Source organism: Trachypithecus francoisi, unplaced genomic scaffold (assembly GCF_009764315.1).
Source record: "Trachypithecus francoisi isolate TF-2019V2 unplaced genomic scaffold, Tfra_2.0 Lachesis_group21, whole genome shotgun sequence".
Classification (NCBI taxonomy): Eukaryota; Metazoa; Chordata; class Mammalia; order Primates; family Cercopithecidae; genus Trachypithecus; species Trachypithecus francoisi.
Window position 1 is genome coordinate 42,926,120 of NW_022681467.1, and position 20,370 is coordinate 42,946,489.

At 46.1% G+C, this 20,370-nt stretch overlaps 1 protein-coding gene across 21 annotated transcripts in view; it reads right to left on the minus strand.

The window, feature by feature from the left end:
* ZMYND8 (zinc finger MYND-type containing 8) overlaps positions 1 to 20,370 on the minus strand; it is a 153,312-nt gene that overhangs the window by 88,110 nt on the left and 44,832 nt on the right. For 13 of the 21 annotated variants that reach the window (XM_033186659.1, XM_033186654.1, XM_033186650.1 and 10 more), the window contains 2 exons: positions 16,797 to 16,945; positions 3,808 to 4,026 (listed from right to left, as the gene is read on the minus strand). In XM_033186659.1, the coding sequence (XP_033042550.1) occupies positions 3,808 to 4,026; positions 16,797 to 16,945 (368 nt within the window). The remainder of the gene's footprint in view (positions 1 to 3,807; positions 4,027 to 16,796; positions 16,946 to 20,370) is intronic. The other 8 variants (XM_033186660.1, XM_033186658.1, XM_033186656.1 and 5 more) reach the window with 1 other exon arrangement.

Consider the following 20,370-nt stretch of genomic DNA (forward strand, 5'->3'; position numbering starts at 1 on the left):
AACAGACCTACTGGAACAAAATGTACCATATCAGTGGGTAACTATTAAAAAACCTATCAATTTCCTTATCAGGAAGCATTTTTAGCTCAGGAAGATGACAAAAGATGTGGGGTAGACAGGGGCCTGAAAAATCATCATTATTATAACCTTTAGGTTTCAAAAATGGGATATGAAAGGAAAGGCGAGGTGGGCATGGTGGCTCACGCCTGTAATCCCAGCACTTGGGGAGGCTGAGGTGGGTGGATTGCTTGAGCCCAGGTGTTGGAGACCAGCCTGGCAACATGGTGAAACTCCATCTCTACAAAAAGTACAAAAATTAGCCAGGCATGGTGGCACGCATCCATAGTCCCAACTACTTGGGATGCTGAGGTGGGAGGATGGCTTGAGCCTGGGAGGCAGAGGCTGCAGTGAGCCATAATTGCGCCACTGCACTCTAGCCTGGGTGACAGAGTGAGATCCTGTCTCAAAAATATATATGCACAAAAAAAGAAAGTAAAGGCCATGGATGATTTCAGGGTGATTACTTCACAGGATTAATACTTATCAACCATTTATCCTGATCCTCTTAAGGTTCTGGGCTGTCATTCAGGAAACTGACAAGGCATTAATTCAATGACATCACTGATAGAAAGGGACAGACTTCCCTGCAGAAAGATTACAAAGGAAAGCAGTGGACTAATAATACATATGACTTCATTGTCCATCTCCCTTACTTTGAACCCACCTAAGGCGCTGTGTCAAACTACACAAGAAGCACAACCTAACCTAACTGTCTATCTCCATGGGCAATAGATATCAGCTCATAAGGGAAACTCCCATCAAAGAAGAGACCTAGAGGAACGTCTGAAACCAGATTCTGCTATGTAAATCTGGTACTATATCTTAAGGCTTCAGAATCCTTATGTAGCAGCAACAACAAAAATAGCAAATTCTGATCATGTCAGGAAACACTCTTTAACCATCTGTGTAGGGAGAGCTGAGAAAAGTTTTCTCCAATTAATTTGGATTCAGTTTCCATTTTTCACATCTCTGGGGCCTCCAAAAGGAACTCTCAGATGTGTCTCGTTGGTTGTCGAGGAAAAGGCCAACACAAGAGTCACTCAGAAGCTGAAAACAGTGCATGACGCACGCATCTATTTGCTTAGCTACCAGAGCCTGCAACATTCAGTCTTCCCAGCTGACTGCCATAACAACTCATCCCTGGAAGAAATTCAGGGCCCAAAATCTCAGACACAGAGCACCTGTTTGTTTGAATCTGGTTTGTTTCCAGGTAACTTATCCATGGCAAACACTTGGGCTGCCTGCCGAACTATCATTCATTCCCTCTCGCCCCGCACTCCTTCTTCCTGGCTGGCAGTGCCTGGTTCCCACAACACAAAAAGCACCACATAAGCAATTTTCAAGGCTTTTTTGTACAAGAACTCATGATGCAATACTGACCAATGAGCCCAGGGGCAAATCAGCTGGGGGATGATGGACAAATCTTTCTGCTGGATAAAAAGAGATGCAAGGAGAGACACCCTCCTTTTGGGAGAATTTCTGTCTATCCACACATAATACCTGAACCCCAGCAGTCAACTTATGGCTTGGAGAACATGTCACCTCAACAATGAGATGGAAAGCGTCTGGCTCTGAATAAACTCTGGCCTGGCCCTGCCTCTGGGTTCTGATGATAATAAATCCATATTGTTTCAGCCCCGGTTCCATCAGGAACTAGTGCTTGCATTAACAACTATTTTTTGTTGGCTGGGCACAGTGGCTCACACCTGTAATCCCAACAATTTGGGAGGTCGAGGTGGGAGGACCGCTTAAGCCTAGGAGGTCAAGACCAGCCTAGGTAACATAGCAAGATCCTGTCTCTACAAAAGACTTAGTAAGTAGCTAGGTGTGGTGGTGTGTACCTATGGTCCCAGGTACTCAGGAGGCTCAGGTGGGAGGATCACTTGAGCCCAGGTGGTCAGGGCTGCAGTGAGCATGATCTCATTATTGCACTCCAGCCTGGGCAACAGAACAAGACCGTGTCTCAAATAAAAATAAAAGAACTATTATTTGCAGCAAAAGCATCCTATCAGAGCTGCTGTCATTTTTGCAATATCATTAAACAACTGGAAAAAGCTGGCCAAGACCAAAGAAAATCGGTGAAGGTTCCAGATCCCATGACAATGTAGTAGAATGGGGTCAGCCTCTGAGTGCAGAGGAGGACGCCGCTCGCTGTACGATGCAAACCCTACATATTTCTCCATCTAGAGTAACCCAAAGAGAATAGCAGCCACCTTTTGCCATATTAGAGAGGACACCATTACAGTATCATCATCATCATATTGATTTGATGTCTACTTTGTTTTTGAGTATTTCTTATTTTTCTCCTCTCCCTACACAAAAGCATGACAGATACTGTCCTATAGCTTGCTTTTTTTCCTACTAAAGGCATCTGGATGATCTTTCCATTTCACACATAGAAAGCTTCCTCATTTGAGATCAAACTCCAATATACCTTTTTTTTTTCTTTTTTTGAGACATGGTCTTGCTTTATTGCCCAGGCTAGAATGCAGTGGCATGATTACAGCTCACTGCAGCCTCAATCATCTGGGCTCAAGTGATCCTCCAAGCTCACTCTCCCAAGTAGCCAGGACTACAGACACATACCACCATGCCTGGCTAATTTTTTAAAACTTTCTGTAGAGATGGGGGTCTCCCTATGTTGCCCAGACAGGTCTTGAACTCCTGGGATCAAGCAATCCTCCTGCCTCGGTCTCCCAAAGTGCTGGGATTACAGTCACGAGCCACCACACTCAGCCTCCAATGTATTTTTGAATCCAAGAGACATTCCACATCAAATAATTGTGGAGACAACATTTTTATTTTCAGCAATTCAAAACAAACATCAGAGTCGGGGGTCTCCAAGAACAGGAGCCACCTCAGAACGGTGGAAACTCTAATAGTTGGCTTAATAAAGGGTGTGTGGGCTTTGCTATATAGGAGGCATACACACTGCGTGACTACACCCGTGCTCTGCTGCCTCTGGCCGTCTGCCTAGAAGGTGTCCCCCAAATGGCTGCATGGCTCACTCCTCTCCTTCATCAAGTCTTTCTCAAATTTTAGTAAGATTTTCCCAGACCACCACATTCAAAATGAAAACACTTTGAACCCCTTTGGACTTCCTATTCCCATCCTCAATTTGTTTTCTTCACAGCACTTTTCTTTTAACTCATTATATGGAACATTATTTATTTTGGTTTTTGTCCTTTTCTGCTGGGGAAAAAAAAAAAAAAAGATTCATGCCAGTTTTTGTGCACTGTCGAATCCCCAGCACCTAACAGGCACTCAAGAAATACTTGTTGCACAAAAGAAAGCATCAGACGGCCACCACAGGGAACATGCAACCAAACGTGGTCTTCTCAGCTTAGTTACTGCTGACGATTCGATGATGAGGCAGGCAACAACATCCAAGGTGGAGAAGAACAGCGGGAGATCTTTTCAAAATGTGTGAGCCATTCATGATTTAGGAGTTAACTTTCAAAAAGTTCATCATAGAAGATACAGAAACGACGACTACAGATCTCCAAGGAATCCAAGGACTCATGAGAAACCAGAAATAATATTCCGTGCAATTGTCTTTCCAAGAGCTGCAGTACTGCAGCCACTGCCGGTGGTGGTCAAGAAGCGGGTGACCCGGATAGAACAGGTGGAAAGCAAGAAATTTCTCTTTTCCATCTATCTGGATTATTTGTAAATTTAAAAATAAAAGGAAGAAAGAGAAAGGAGAGGAAACGAGGCAGGTAATGCATTCATTCATCAGGAACTAACCTCACATTCAGGACAAAACCAGTCCCCCTCTGGTTCCGATGTCAGTCTCAGACACTTAGCGTGATAAACCCGGGGACAGAGCTCACAGCAAAGGACTTGGCCTTCCCGGTGACAAACCCAGCAGTAGAAATCATTTCGTCCATCCTGCGGTACAACATCAACAGGGTCTGTGGTGAGTGGCTGCTTCATATAGTAAAACGGACCATGTCTTAGTTCTGACTGAAATGTAGGCAAGAAAGACAGGTTTGGTTTCAAAACAAATTTGCATTCTCAAAAGGAATTTGAACAAGTACATCAATAACAACAAAAGAAAATTACAGCATTTCACAAATTCATTAAAAAGCCAAACTATCTTAGGTTACTAAATACTTTATTAGCAAGTTGTTAAAATTATGAAGATTTTTCTTTTTTCTATTTTAAGAGGCCACGATTAAAAGCTGGTATCTAAGAGTTACAAGGCAGCCCTAGCAGAACGGCACACTGCCTCCAACCCAGATCTACCTAGGTTCAGATTTTAACTCTACCATTAACCAGGTGCATGACCTTGGACAAGTCTCTTAACCTCTCAGCTTCAATTTTCTCATCTGTAAAATGGAGATGATAATACCTAACACTTCATGGTACTGTGTTGCTATTAAATGGGGTGATATAATCTACACCTACTGATCAAAATGCCACCATACTAACAGTGCCAATGTGGTTGGAAGCCCAGCTTACGGCAGTCCCAGTTTACAAAGCCAATAAAAGCGCAGTAGTTTGCCCTGGGATTCTTTAAATGGCAGACATTTAGAGAACAGATCAATAGGGTTTGAGTCACCAAAAAATGGTTATCTTTTTTATTTCTTTTTTTTTTTCTTCAGAGACGGAGTCTCGCTCTGTCGCCCAGGCTGGAGTGCAGTGGAGTGATCTCAGCTCAACTGCAACCTCCGCCTCCCGGATTCAAGCCATTCTCCTGTCTCAGCCTCCCGAGTAGCTGGGACTACAGGTGTGTGCTATCACGCCTGGCTAATTTTCATAATTTTAGTAGAGACGGGGTTTCACCATGTTAGCCAGGCTGGTCTCCATCTCCTGACCTCGTGATCCGCCTACCTCGGCCTCCCAAAGTGCTGGGATTACAGGCGTGAGTCACTGCACCCGGCCAGTTATCTAATTTTTAAGTTTACCCCCAATACATAAAGTGTTTATGAGCCAACAAAAGGCTTCCTAAAGCCATAATTCTTGAACATGGTAGGTCCTTGTTTTTGCCAGGGAGCCATCTCTCTTATTTGACATCAGCAATGGCAGAAAGATGAGATGGGTGGCCAACTCATGGGAGCTCGACCTCTTCCTGGTGTATTATGGTATATTATGGAATATTATGTTATATTATGGAATCCAGCAAAGCCACACTTGAACACAAAAAGTCACTCAGGAGAAATTCATAATGAAAATGTCCATGAGAAACGAATACGAAATCCTATTTAGGAAGTACATGTGTAAGTCCAGTGGGAAGACATGCTAACTAGCTGTGTGGTCTTAGGAAAGCAACTCAACCCACTTAGAGCCTCAATTCCCTGGCAATAAAACCATGGAGAACAGTTTATCTACAACCATATTCCCCACCCTCGAATAAATCTCACTGTATAACACGTTTCTTTTCTGTCCTTCAGTAAAACATGATGGTGTTCTCCGTAAACATCTTCTGTGTTGTTGAGATCCTGCATACTTTTTGATGATACCACGAATGGGGATTTACTAAACGGTTATCGTTGATACATAGAAATGTTGTCAGATTTCTAATGCCGACCTCATATATAGACAGTTCCAATAGTTTATTGACTGAAAATCATATAACTCTAAGTAACATCAGTTTTGTCTTTTCCTGTCTAATACTTGAACGTTACTTTTTGTTTTTTTGGTTTTTTTTTTTTTTGAGACGGAGTCTCGCTCTGTCGCCCAGGCTGGAGTGCTGTGGCCGGATCTCAGCTCACTGCAAGCTCCGCCTCCCGGGTTTACGCCATTTTCCTGCCTCAGCCTTCCGAGTAGCTGGGACTACAGGCGCCCGCCACCTCGCCCGGCTAGTTTTTTGTATTTTTTAGTAGAGATAGGGTTTCACTATGTTAGCCAGGATGGTCTCGACCTCCTGACCTCGTGACCCGCCCGTCTCGGCCTCCCAAAGTGCTGGGATTACAGGCTTGAGCCACCGTGCCCAGCCGTTACTTTTCTTTTTAATGGCTAGGACCTCCAAAATAATGTGCAAGAGTTGCCAAGATGGCAGGCACCCATATCTTATTCCCAGCTTTTATTATGAGGTTTTGTTTAGTATTTGAGACAGGGTCTTGTTCTGTTGCCTAGGCTGGAGTGCAGTGGCAGGATCTCGGCTCACTGTAACCTCCACCTCTGAGGCTCCAGCAATCCTCCAGCCTCAGCCTCCCAAGCAGCTGGGACTACAGGTGAGCGCCACCGTGCACAACTAATTTTGTGCGTGTGTGTCTGTGTGCTTTTTTTTTTTTTTTTTTTGGTAGAGACTGGGTTTCACCATGTTACCCAGCCTGGTATTAAAAGGTTTTACTGTTCCCAAATGCCTGGTATTTCCACAATCGTTGATGAAGAGCTTGTAGACGCTTGTTTAGCAGATCTTTGTAAACCAATGTTTCTAAGCCTCTCTATTCTCATTTCTGCAAAGTAAGTAGCTAATACTTATAAATGTGATTGTATAATCCTTTTTTTTTTTTTTTTTTTTTTTTGAGATGGTGTTTCGCTCTTATTGCCCAGGCTGGAGTGCAATGGTGCAATCTCGGCTCACTGCAACCTCTGCCTCCTAGATTCAAGTGATTCTCCTGCCTCAGCCTCCTGTGTAGCTGGGATAACAGGCACCCACCACAACACCCAGGTAATTTTTTTATTTTTAGTAGAGACGGGGTTTCACCATGTTGGCCAGGATGGTCTCGAACTCCTGGCCTCAGGTGATCTGCCCACCTCTACCTCCCAGACTGCTGGGATTATAGGCGTTAGCCGCTGCTCCTGGTCGCATAATTCTTTAGCCCAGTTATTTCCCTGTGTCCTATCAACTTTTAAGATAGCACTCTACTTGGTACTTGGTACCAATATCACTGCTACAATATTTTTTTCACGTTACATTTTCAGCATGCTGTTGCACACCATCTTCATTTTATCCTGACAATCACCCAAAAAGGTACTAAGAGCACTCCCTAATGAGAAAATCAGAAATCAAAAATGCTCCAAAATCCTTAAGTTTTTGAGCACTAACATGAAGCCACAAGTGGAAAATTCCACATCTGACCTCTTGTGATGAGTCACATATATTATTTAAAATATTGTATAAATTTACCTTCAGGCTATATGTATAAGGTATGTGATATGGTTTGGCTGCATCCCCACCCAAATCTTATCTTGATTTGTAATTCCCATAATCCCCACATGTCATGGGAGGGACCCCGTGGGAGGTAATTGAATCATGGAAGTGGTTACCTCCATGATGTTCTGGTGATAGTAAGTTCTCACAAGATCTGATGGTTTTATAAGGAGTTTCCCGCCTCTTCTCTCTGCATTTCTCCTTGAAGCAGCCATGTGAAGGATGTGTTTGCTTCCCTTCCGCACCTTGATTTTACGTTTCCTGAGGCCTCCCCAGCCATGCTGAACTGTGAGTCAAACTGCCTTCCTTTATACATTACCCAGTCTCAGGTATGTCTTTATTAGCAGCATGAGAACAAACAAACTAATATAGTATGTATGAAACATAAATGAATTTTATGTTTAGACCAGGCACGGTGGCTCACGCCTGTAACAGCACTTTGGGAGGCCGAGAGGGGTGGATCACCTGAGGTCAGGAGTTCCAGAACAGCCTAGGCAACATGGTGAAACTCTATCTCTACAAAAAATATAAAAATTAATGGACAAACCTGTGCATTAAGGCATGGTGGCACATGCCTGTAATCCCAGCTCCTCAGGAGGCTGAGGCAGAAGAACTGCTTCAACCCAGGAGGCAGAGGCTGTAGTGAGTCAAGATTATGCCACTGCACTCCAGCCTGGGTGACAGGGCAAGACATCATCATCTCAAAATATCTATGTGTTTAGGCTTGGGTCCCATCCCCGAGATATCTCACTGTGTATATGCAAATATTCCAAATTAAAAAAAAAAAAAAAAAAAAAAACTAAAAAACACTTCTGGTCCCAAGCATGAATAAGGGATACCCAACCCGTACTAGTCTTACTTGACATGTAGAAAAACTTGGTTATAGGCTGGGCACGGTGGCTCAAGCCTGTAATCCCAGCACTTTGGGAGGCCGAGACGGGCGGATCACGAGGTCAGGAGATCAAGACCATCCTGGCTAACACGGTGAAACCCCGTCTCTACTAAAAACTACAAAAAAAAAAACTAGCCGGGCGAGGTGGCGGCGCCTGTAGTCCCAGCTACCCGGGAGGCTGAGGCAGGAGAATGGCGTAAACCTGGGAGGCAGAGCTTGCAGTGAGCTGAGATCCGGCCACAGCACTCCAGCCTGGGTGACAGAGCGAGACTCGTCTCAAAAAAAAAAAAAAAAGAAAAAGAAAAACTTGGTTACTTGGTTAAAGAGATTTATCTGACCTTGGAGCCCAGAGGAAAGACTCAAACCTGGGTCTCCCGGCACACCCTCTCTTCCCTGTAGCCCTCACAAGACAATGCTGAATCCAGGAGAGGGTGCGTTGACTTAGAGACCCCCCTCAGAGAACATTATCTGTAATGCAAACTAAGTTCAGCTTCATGCACAAACCTAGAGGGAAAAAACATCTGAAATATAAGATGACTACTAAAAACCTGACAGAAGGGGACATGAACAGCATCCAGAGCACGGGCTCTCAACCTTGGTACTGGTGACACTGGGTACCAGAGAAGTCTTTGTTGTGGGAGACGTCCTGTGCATTGCAGGGAAGGTAGAAGCATACCTGGCTAGATTCCAGTAACACTCTAACACTGTCACACACCTAAAATTAGGACAACCAAAAACGTCTCCAGACTTTGCCCAATGTCCCTTGGAGGGCAAAACTGTCCCTAGTTGAGAACCACTAATGTAGAGGGTCTGCTATCTGCCCAGGAAAATAGTTGCTTTGAATTTATTGTAGGGGTATGCTGGTGCTGAAGAGGAGATGGGGGAGGAGCAGCAGGAAGGGGAAGAGAGGGCGGGGAATTCCTGTTGAAAGATAAACTATACATACCAAGCAAGCAGAACTATTTCCCTTTTTTCTTTCTTTTTTTTTCCTTTTCTTTTTTTCAGAACTATTTCTAACCTCAGTGGGGTCTTTAAGGATGCTACTGTGGTTTTTGTAAGATAACACTAAGCCGTATTTTCAGTATCTGACTTCTTTTCAGTAAGTTAATAATAGGATAGGAAGAGTTGTTAAGAAGCTAGAAGAACTGGCCAGGCGCAGTGGCTCACGCCTGTAATCCCAGCACTTTCGGAAGCCAAGGCGGGTGGATCACCTCAGGTCCGGAGCTCGAGACCAGCCTGGCCAACATGGTGAAACCCCGTCTCTACTAAAACTACAGGTGGGCGCCTGTGGTCCCAGCTACTCAGGAGGCTGAGGCAGGAAGAAGTGCTTGAACCCGGGAGGCAGAGGTTGTGGTGAGCCAAGATTGCACCATTGCACTCCAGCCTGGGCAACAGTGCGAGACTCTGTCACAAAAAAAGAGAAGCTGGAAGAATCAAATATAACTGCTCATCTCCCTAACCAGCAACTCAAGTCCTCTCTGTCTGATATTAGCCGAGGTACTGATCCTTCAGAATTAAGTTTCTCCTGGTGCTCCCCTCCCAACCCCACTACCCTCTGGCTGGGGCTGGGTGCCCCTAGGAGGATACTGAGGACTACCTGGCGGCTCCATACTCTTTTCAGAAGATTTTCTCCTTTCCTGAAGCAGCAGCAGTTGCCGAGAGCAGATGCCTGGTTAATCTCCTTATCAATCAGATATTTTCCTTATTGTAAGTGTTTTCTGTTCCATAAAAATAATCTGATAACAAATATGGAACATTTTAAAAAGGGAAAGCAAATCATTTCTGAGTTTTGATTTTTTTCCCCTACATGTATAGTATGTGTTACCAGTCTGATAACTAGGGAAACAGGTTGCAACCTGTGTTATCATGGAATATTTGCAGGTTATTATGGGATACTGCAGGAGAGAAAATCTTCTTATTTCCCTACTCCTTCCACAGGCTGGCTAACAAGAAAATAGAAAAGGCCCTGTCTATTTGCTTCTGGAATACCTTCAATGATACCAGGAAACAGCAAACTTTTCCTATAAAGGCTTCTATAAGGATAGTAAAGCCGGGCACGGTGGTTCAAGCCTGTAATCCCAGCACTTTGGGAGGCCGAGACAGGCGGATCATGAGGTCAGGAGATCGAGACCATCCTGGCTAAAATGGTGAAACCCCGTTTCTACTAAAAACTACAAAAAACTAGCTGGGCGAGGTGGCGGGCGCTTGTAGTCCCAGCTACCCGGGAGGCTGAGGCAGGAGAATGGCGTGAACCCAGGAGGCGGAGCTTGCAGTGCGCTGAGATCCGGCCACTGCACTCCAGCCTGGGTGACAGAGCGAGACTCCGTCTCAAGAAAAAAAAAAAAAAAGGATAGTAAATACTTGAGGCTTTGCAGGCCATTAGGTCTCTATTGCGAATACTCAATTTGGCCACTGTAGCACAAAAGCACACACAGATAGTACATAAATGAATGACTGTAGCTGTGTGCCAATAAAACTTTACAAACACAGGCTTCAGGCCGCATCTGGCCCACAGGCTGTAGCTGCAGACACCTGGTCTACATAAACCAGAGTATGGGTTCTCTGGCTGTGTGTGAACACAAGGTCCATGTGTGGAGTATGAGGACCACAGACTCCAGTTCCTACAGAGGCCACACAGGGACCATACCTGAGTGAAAAAAACCACAGCTTCAGCTCTCATTCTCCTACATCTGGTAAAAGCACGAATACTGTGAAGTATGTAAGAAAAAACCACCTAGCCCTGGAGTGTGAGGATGCACTGGCATTCAACCTCGAAGTGGGGAAGACAGCAGGGCTGGGCAGAGCTCAGACCCATCTTACAGAGGCAGCCCCCACTCAGCTCCAGTGATCCAGGGAGTTGGGCAGACACACACACTCCTAGTGTTGCCTGACCTTGGGGAGAAATTGGCAATCCCTGCACTCCCCTGAACTGTCTCAACTGTTAATACACTGTCTCAGCCAAACAAAAGACTTCTGTGGGCCTGGTGCAGTGGTTCACGCATGTAATCCCACCAATCTGGGAGAATGAAGTGGGAGAATAGCTTGAGCCCAGGAGTTCGAGACCAGCCTGGGCAACAAGACCCTGTATCTACAAAAAGTTAAAAAAAAAAAAAAAAAAATTAGCCAGCCATGGTGGGGCACACCTATAGACCCAGCTACTTGGGAGGCGGAGGTGGGAGGACTGCTTGAGCCCAGGAGGTCAAGGCTGTAGTGAGCCACAATGACACCACTGTAGTCCAGCAGCCTGGGCAACAGAGCAAAGTCCTGTCTCTTTTTTGTTTTTTTGTTTTTTTCCTGATACAGAGTCTTGCTCTGTCAGCCAGGCTGGAGTGCAGTGGTGTGATATTGGTTCACTACAACCTCCGAGGTTCAAGCAATTCTCCTGTCTCAGCCTCCCGAGCAGCCAGGATTACAGGTGTGCACCACCACGGTTGGCTAATTTTTGTATTTTTAGTAGAGACGAGGTTTTACCATGTTATTCAGGCTGGTCTCAAACTCCTGGCCTCAGGTGATCCACCCACCTTAGCCTCCCAAAGTGCTGGGATTACAGGCGTGAGTCACCAAACCTGGCCCTGCAAAGCCTTGTCTCTTTAAAAAAAAAAAAAAGAAAAATTCTTGAAAGAAAAGAAAGACTTCTGTGAAATGTCCCAGTTTTTAGGACAACGTGTGGGCCCAAGAAAATAAGTACTAGTAAAAAAAAAAAAATAGAAAATAAATTAAAAAAAGAAAAAAAGAAAAAAGGAAATAAGTACTAGCCACTCATTCATGATATGTAGACACCCTGTACTCAGAGAAGGTGAAGAGGGGCTCCATCATTTCTTTGCTATTTTTGATCAAAGACACACCTAAGGCCATTCTGTACAAATCTGCTGGCACGTTATCTCTCAATCCTTTAATGCAAGGGAAAAAACCAAAACACCTCCCAAAAGGACGTTTGAACTCAAATGTGTCAGAACTAAAGAGCAGAGTGGTATTTATCTGTAAACACCCTGACGTCATTTTGGGCAAGGTATTTCTTGCCCCATATACTACAGGACATCCATTTAGCAACCTGACCCTCCTCCACAAAATGCCGGGAGCATCTTCCCATGCATTCTCAAACCCTTCAAAGGGTGAAAACACTGGACCAAAGGTCTTTAGAAAATGCATGGTAAACCTTAGGATGCTTTTAAACCCTGAAAATAAAATGTGTTTTAAAGCTCTTCTTTAAACTTCTGGCTCGGTGCAGTGGTTCATGCCTGTAATCTCAACACTTTGGGAAGTTGAAGCAGGAGAATCACTTCAGCCCAGGAGTTCGAGACCAACCTGGACAAGAAAGTGAGACCTCATCTCTGTAACAAAATCAAAAAACCAACCCGCTGTGCCAACAGGTGCTCAAAGTCCCAGCTATTTGGGAGGCTGAAGGAAGAGAACTGCTTGAGCCGGGGAGGTCAAGGCTGCAGAGCCGAGGAGGTTGAGGTTGCAGCGAGCCATGATCATGTCACTGCACTCCAGCTTGGGCAGCAGAGTGAGAACCTGTCTCAAAAAATAAAAATAAGCTTCCCTAAAATGAATTCCTAATATATGATAAATGGGTGGAATAGGGCCCAAACTTAAAACGCATCCCATATTTCCACATGGTAATAAAACATCTCTACCAAAATGGAGATATATGAATTGTCTTTTTTTTTCTTTTTTTTTTTGAGACAGAGTCTCACTCTGTCGCCCAGGCTGCAGTGCAGTGACACAATCTCAGCTCACTGCAACCTCTGCCTTCCAGGTTCAAGGGATTCTCCTGCCTCAGCCTCCCAAGTAGCTGGGATTATAGTCCTGAGCCACCACGCCCAGCCTATTTGCTCTTTATGAGGTGCGAATGGCTTTCTTTCTAGAACAATGGAACAAAGAAGAGAAACTAAAGTGAAGAAAGAGAGGAAGACAGTGGAGAATCTTCACATATGCCAAAGTCAACGTGGACACGGAAAGAAATTCAGAGACGACAGGGAAGGGTGGGGAGTGTGGCAAACAAGCAACCACAGGCCTGTGTCTAAAAAGGGCAGGCTTGACTTAGCTCCAGCTGTTGTTAGATTTTGCTGAGTGCTATGGTCTGAATGCTTGTGTGCCTCCCAAATTTCTATGTTGACATTCTAACCCCAAGGTGATGGCATTAGAGAAGTGGGGCCTTGAGAGGTGATCAGGGTCCTGCCCTCATGAATGGGATTAGTGCTCTTATAAAAAGGGACCCCGGAACTTGGTCAGGCGCGGTAGCTCACGCCTGTAATCCCAGCACTTTGGGAGGCCGAGGTGGGTGGATTACCTGGGGTCAGGAGTTTGAGACCAGCAGGGCCAACATGGCGAAACCCCGTCTCTATTAAACATACAAAAAAAAAAAAAAAATTAGCCAGGTGTGGTGGCGCATGCCTGTAATCCCAGCTACTCGGGAGGCTGAGGCAGGAGAATCGCTTGAACCCAGGAGGCGCAGGTTGCAGTGAGCTGGGATTGCGCCATTGTACTCCAGCCTGGGCAACGAGAGAGAAACTCTGTCTCAAAAAATAAATAAATAAATAAAGGAACCCCGGAGAGCCCAGGTACTCAGGAGGCTGAGGCAGGAGGATAACTTGAGTGTCCAACTTGAGCAATATAGCAAGACCCCATCTCTTAAAAGAGGGTAGGCCGGGCACAGTGGCTCACGCCTGAGGTCAGGAATTCAATACCAGCCTGGCCAGCATGGTGAAACCCTGTCTCTACTGAAAATACAAAAATTAGCTGGGCATGGTGGCAGGCGCCTGTAATCCCAGCTACGCGGAGGCTGAGACACAAGAATCGCTTGAACCTGGGAGGCAGAGGTTGCAGAAAGCCAAGATTGCGCCATTGCACTCCAACCTCAGCAACAAGAGTGAAACTCCGTCTCAAATAAAAAAGTAAGGCCAGGCGCGGTGGCTCACGCCTGTAATTTCATCACTTTGGGAGGCTAAGGCAGGTGGATCACAAGGTCAGGAGTTCGAGAGCAGCCTGGCCAAGATGGAGAAACCCCATCTCTACTAAAAATAAAAAATTTAACTGGGTGCAGTGGCAGATGCCTATAATCCCAGCTATTCAGGAGGTTGAGGGAGGAGAATTGCTTGAACCTGGGAGGTGGAGGTTGCAGTGAGCCGAGATCATACCACTGCACTCCAGCCTGGGTGACAGAACAAGACTTCATCTCAAAAAAAAAAAAAAAATTGAAAAACTCAGTTCCTCAGTCACTTGCCATTTTCAAGTACTGAAGAGCCACATGTGACCTACGGCTACCATCTTGGACGTGAGGTTTTTTTTGTTTGTTTGTTTGAGATGGAGTCTCGCTCTGTTGCCCAGGCTCGAGTGCAGTGGCGCCATCTCAGCTCACTGCAAGCTCCACCTTCCGGGTTCAAGCAATTTACAGGTGTGCGCTACCACGCCTGGCTAATTTTTTGTATTTTTAGTAGGGACAGGGTTCTTGCCACATTGGCCAGACTGGTCTCGAACTCCTGACCTCAGGCGATCCATTCGCCTCGGCCTCCCAAAGTGCTGGGATTACAGGCGTGAGCCACCGCGCCCGGTGGACATGAGCATTTTTACAGGAATTGTTTATTTCATATATAGATTGTATGATTATTCTACTTAGCAGAGAAACTGACTTTATGTTTCATTTTTAATATTGCTATTTATGGCATTTAGCTCAATGTTCACAACCCTATGAAATTCATGGTAGTAGTATCATTATCCCCATTTCAGTAGATGAGAAAACTAGGCACAAAAGAGGTTAACTTGCCCACAGCCACACAGCAAAAGCAGGGCTGGCATTTCACTATGTAATTTTGAGAGTGAAAATAGATTCATGCTCAGAAACACACACCTCTCACAGGCCTGGGTATTTAACCGTTGCTACGTCTCCTTCCATGGAAGCAACAATCTTGTTTAATTCAACTTTCCATCCCCAGGGCCCACTCCTCTACTCAATAATGCACAAAATGGATGAATGCATCCCTAGGAATCACTGCTAAAGAACAAGTGGCATCAGAACCAACGGGACACTGTTTCCTTCAGTGCTATGAGATCTGACTTCATAGTCCAGGGGGATAGATACAATCCACCAGTAAGTCCACTAAAATGCCTCTCCATTTTTGTAATCGGAAGAGTATCTAGCCTGCCCCAGAGAATTCTAAAGCCAGAAGGTCCCTTAGAAAAGATCCAAGGCCGGGCGCGGTGGCTCAAGCCTGTAATCCCAGCACTTTGGGAGGCCGAGACGGGAGGATCACGAGGTCAGGAGATCGAGACCATCCTGGCTAACACGGTGAAACCTCGTCTCTACTAAAAAAAATACAAAACCTAGCCGGGCGAGGTGGCGGGCACCTGTAGTCCCAGCTACTCGGTAGGCTGAGGCAGGAGAATGGCGTAAACCCGGAAGGCGGAGCTTGCAGTGAGCTGAGATCCAGCCACTGCACTCCAGTCCGGGCGACAGAGCGAGACTCCGCCTCAAAAAAAAAAAATAAAAAAGAAAAGATCCAAACAGGCCGGGCGCGGTGGCTCAAGCCTGTAATCCCAGCACTTTGGGAGGCCGAGATGGGCGGATCATGAGGTCAGAAGATCGAGACCATCCTGGCTAACTCAGTGAAACCCCGTCTCTACTAAAAAATACAAAAAACTAGCCGGGCGAGGTAGCGGGCGCCTGTAGTCCCAGCTACTCGGAGGCTGAGGCCAGAGAATGGCATAAACCCGGGAGGCGGAGCTTGCAGTGAGCTGAGAACCGGCCACTGCACTCCAGCCCTGGCCACTGCACTCCAGCCCGGGCGACAGAGCGAGACTCCGTCTCAAAAAAAAAAAAAAAAGAAAAGATCCAAACAGTGAACGGATTTTTCCTATCTGGCTGACTGGTGCTAGCTGCCAAGGGAGGGTGGGTTCTGGAAAGAATCCCGTGTGCTTCCATGAAAATGAACTGTGACCAATTACCTAAGTCTGCCCCTGGCAATGCCTCTTAACAGAGACCTAAACCCTTTTTTTTTTTTTTTTTTTTCTGAGATGGAGTCTCGCTCTGTCACCAGGCTGCAGTGCAGTGGTGCGATCTCGGCTCACTGCAACCTCCGTCTCCCAGGTTCAAGCAATTCTCCTGCTTCAGCCTCCTGAGTAGCTGGGACTACAGGCGTATGCAACCACACCCAGCTAATTTTTTTGTATTTTTAGTACAGACGGGGTTTCACCATGTTGGCTAGGATGGTCTCCATCTCTTGACCTCGTGATCCACCCCACCTCAGCCTCCCAAAGTGCTGGGGTTACAGGCATGAGTCACCACGCCCGGCCTCTAAACCCTTCATTTTACAGATGAGAAAACTGAGGCCAGAAAGAAACTTGCCTCAGCCAAGCAACCACTTCCAGATACAGCTAAGAACTAGTCCTATGGACATGGCCCAGGAGGGGAAAACTCCTCAGGCCACAAGGGAAAAACAGTCCTAAAAGCATGAAAAAAAAAAACACCTAATACAAGGAAATGCCCCAAACCCTAAAGAATTACATACCCTCATCTCATCTGGGTCCCTGCTCTGTCCCCGAAACAGATCTGAAAACCCATTGGAAATTTCTACACAGGCCCATTTTGAGCCACCTTTTTTTATCCAAGGCAAATGACAGCCAGTGCAAGGCAGTTAGCTCAATGCCAAGAAAGCTGGCGTTTACAAGGACCCAGAGAGGTTCAGCGCTACTGGCTGGCCTCTGTCCCGGCAGTGAGGACGTGGTTCCAGGCAGCTGCTTTACCTGCTCCTTATTGTTACTGTTCAGTAAGCCAGGTTTCTTTTTCTTTTTAATGGGGCTTGTTGATGTGTCCTGCGGCGAGTGGCCATTGGAAGAATGTGGAGGGCTGGGGAACTTTCTTTTCTGGGCTGTTCTCTCTGCAGAGCCAGGATCTGAAAGAGATACAGGACCACACGTTTTAAAGCAGTCAGGGAGGCCTGGGCCCCACAGGGAGGAGGTGTGGAGGAACAGAGTGCCTTCTGTCCCCCAACTCCTGAAGCCACTTCAGTGTTCCTTCTCCCAGAATATACGTGCCCCCTTCTTGGCTGTCTGCCTCAACAGTCAGACAAGTATTTCTTCGACCTATATAACATTTTTGTAAAATCTTAATTTGTGGCCAAGATGCAAAAATCAGGAAACTTCATGTAATAACACCTAGATTTTTCACTTTTCTTAAAAAAACAGATTAGGAAGGCCGGGCACGGTGGCTCACACCTGTAATCACAGCACTTTGGGAGGCCAAAGTGGGCAGATCACAAGGTCAAGAGTTCAAGACCAGCCTGGCCAACAGGGTGAAACCCCATCTCTACTAAGAGTACAAAAATTAGCCGGGTGTGGTGGCACATGCCTTTAATCCCAGCTACTCTGGAGGCTGAGGCAGGAGAACTGCTTGAACCCGGGAGGCTGAGGTTTCAGTGAGCCGAGATTGCACCACTGCACTCCAGCCTGGGGAACAGGGCAAGCCTCCGACTCGGAAAAAAAAAAAAAAAAAAAGATTAGGACCTGCAGGCCCCCAAAGCACCAGATACAGCTGAGTAACAGCTACCCCACTTTTAGATGGAATCATGCGCAATTGCCACTCTTCCCCACTATGTCCCTGCTGATGAGACCAAGGCCAACCTGCCAAGAGTCACACAGGCGCCAGTGTTGTTCTTACCCCAGATAAACATGACTTCTCCATGCCCACGCCTGATTGCAAAAACAGGAAACCAAAGAAGATAGATCAGGAAGGCTACATACTTCAAGGAAATGAAGGCACACATTCTCCTTTGTGGAAAACAACATCATTTATTCGTGTTTAATAGGCTATGTACTGTAACTGTGTGAAAAGAACACACCCCACCCACTGGGAAGTTTCCGTGGCCCCACCACCACTGGGCCTTGTGTTTGAGACCCTCCTCCAAAAAGATCAATACAAATTACATCCTTGTGGATTCTCACCTGGAAAATGCCAGCCCCACTCTTGTTCATGCACCCCTTGTTTTCATCTTTCAGCATTTCATTTAAACACATGTACACTTCAGTCAGGCACAGTGGCTCACACCTATAAACCCCAGCACCTTCGGAGGCCGAGGCAGGAGGATCATCTGAGGTCACAAGATCAAGACCAGCCTGGCCAACATGGTAAAACCATGGTAACGAGATCAAGACCAGCTGCGCCAACATGGTAAAACCAGTCCTCTGTTTGCAGATGTTTGTTTCAAGTGCTTTGGGTACAGCCCACAGTGAAGTCATCTTGCCTTTGCTCCTTTTCCACTGTATTTGTAGAATGTGTTTCTAGAGGAGACTGTTGGATCAAAGGCCAAGTGGAGAAAAAGTTTTCACGAACAATGGCGGGAGGTCACAAGATCAAGACCAGCCTGGCCAACATGGGAAAACCCCGTCTCTACTAAAAATACAAAAAAAATTAGCTGGGTGTGGTGGCAAACGCATGTAATCCCAGCTACTTGGGAGACTGAGGCAGAAGAATTGCTTGAACTCGGGAGGCAGAGATTGCAATGAGCTGAGATCATGCCATTGCAACATGGGCATGGGCAACAAAAGTGAGACTCTGTCTCAAAAATGATAAAAAAAAATACATAAACACATGTACACTTCTGCTACCATCCACTCAATCTTCACCTCCAAGGACTTGAATCCACTCCATGCCGCATGGTGGTCTTGGTAACTTAGGGACGACATAATGACACAGCCTGGTGCAACTGACATCCTGAGGAATGAAAGCTACGAATACTACAAGAGGGGTGAGCTGTGCCAAGACCATAGGAGGATAGGGTGGGATGGGATGTGAAATCCGGAAAGATGTCAATTACCAAAGATGCTCCTGCCCCAGTTTTACCACTAGCATGTAGGCTGCATGGTGCATCTGTCTCCCTGCCTGCAAGAGAGTCACTGATGGCAGATTGACAGCATCCAATGTGGTTCACGCAAGGCCTCCTAGTGGTTGATTTTGGTGAAAAGGCAAAGCATCTTCCAGCAGATTCACAAAGGAAGACAACGAACTCTTTCCCAAAACCCAATCCACGAGATGGAACTCTCCAGCCTCACCGTGAAAGCTTCTGGACAATCCTGAACAAATATTCAGGGTGCTGTGCGGAGACCCAGTCATGAGTAGAAATTATATGCTAACAACAGACCCGAGAGTCCAGAGATCAAACCACAGACATCAAAAGGGAGGCCCAGAGAGCCCAAAGCACTGGACCAAAGGCACACAGCAGCTAGATAGTGGGAAAACTCACAAAAAGAGACACAGAGGTCAGCCTAGCCAACATGGTGAACCCCGTACTTTTGTACTGAAAATACAAAAATTAGCAAGGCGTAGTAGTGCATGCCCATAATCCCAGCTACTTGGGAGGCCAGGGCAGGATAATCACTTAAACCCTGGAGTCAGAGGTTGCTGTGAGCCAAGATCACGTGGCTGCACTCCAGTCTGGGCAACAGAGTAAGTCTCCATCTCAAAAAAGAGAGAGAGAGAGAGAGAGAGAGAGAGAGAGAGAGAGGGGTGCAGCCCGGGGTGAGCACATTCCCCCAGAGAAACCTCCTCTCCCTCCCACATGGGTCCTCACCCGACTTCCACCACTGTTCCTGAAAACTTTTTCTCCACTTGGCGTTTGACCCAACAATCTCCTCTAGAAACACATTCCACAAAATAGTAGAAAAGGAGCAAAGGCAAGATGACTGCACTGCAGCACTATGGGCTATATGCAAAGCACTTGAAACAAACGTCTGCAAACAGAGGACTGCTCTAAGAATAGATTACAGTTACATGGTCAGACACGGTGCTCACACCTGTAATCCCAGCACTTTGGGAGGCCGAGGAGGAAGGACTGCTTGAGCCCAGGAGTTCGAGGGTATTATGAACTATGATCATGTTGGAACACTCCAGCCTGGGTGAAAAAGAGAGACACTGTCTCTGAAAAAAAAATTTTTTAATTAAAAAAATGTAAAACTTATTTAAAAAGATTAAAAAACACCTGGGCAACATGGTGAAACCCCGTATCTACAAAAAAATACAAAAATTAGGCTGGGGGCGGTGGCCCACACCTGTAATCTCAGCACTTTGGAAGGTTGAGGCAAGCGAATCACCTGAGGTCAGGAGTTCGAGACCAGACTGGCCTACACGGTGATACCCCATCTCTATTAAAAATACAAAAAACTAGCTGAGTGTGGTGGCACTTGCCTGCAGTCCCAGTTACTTGGGAGGCTGAGGCAGGAGAATCGACTAAGCCCAGGAGGCAGAGGTTTCAGTGAGCCGAGATTGCACGAATGCACTCCAGTCTGGGCGACAGAGCGAGACTCCATCTCAAAAAAATAAATA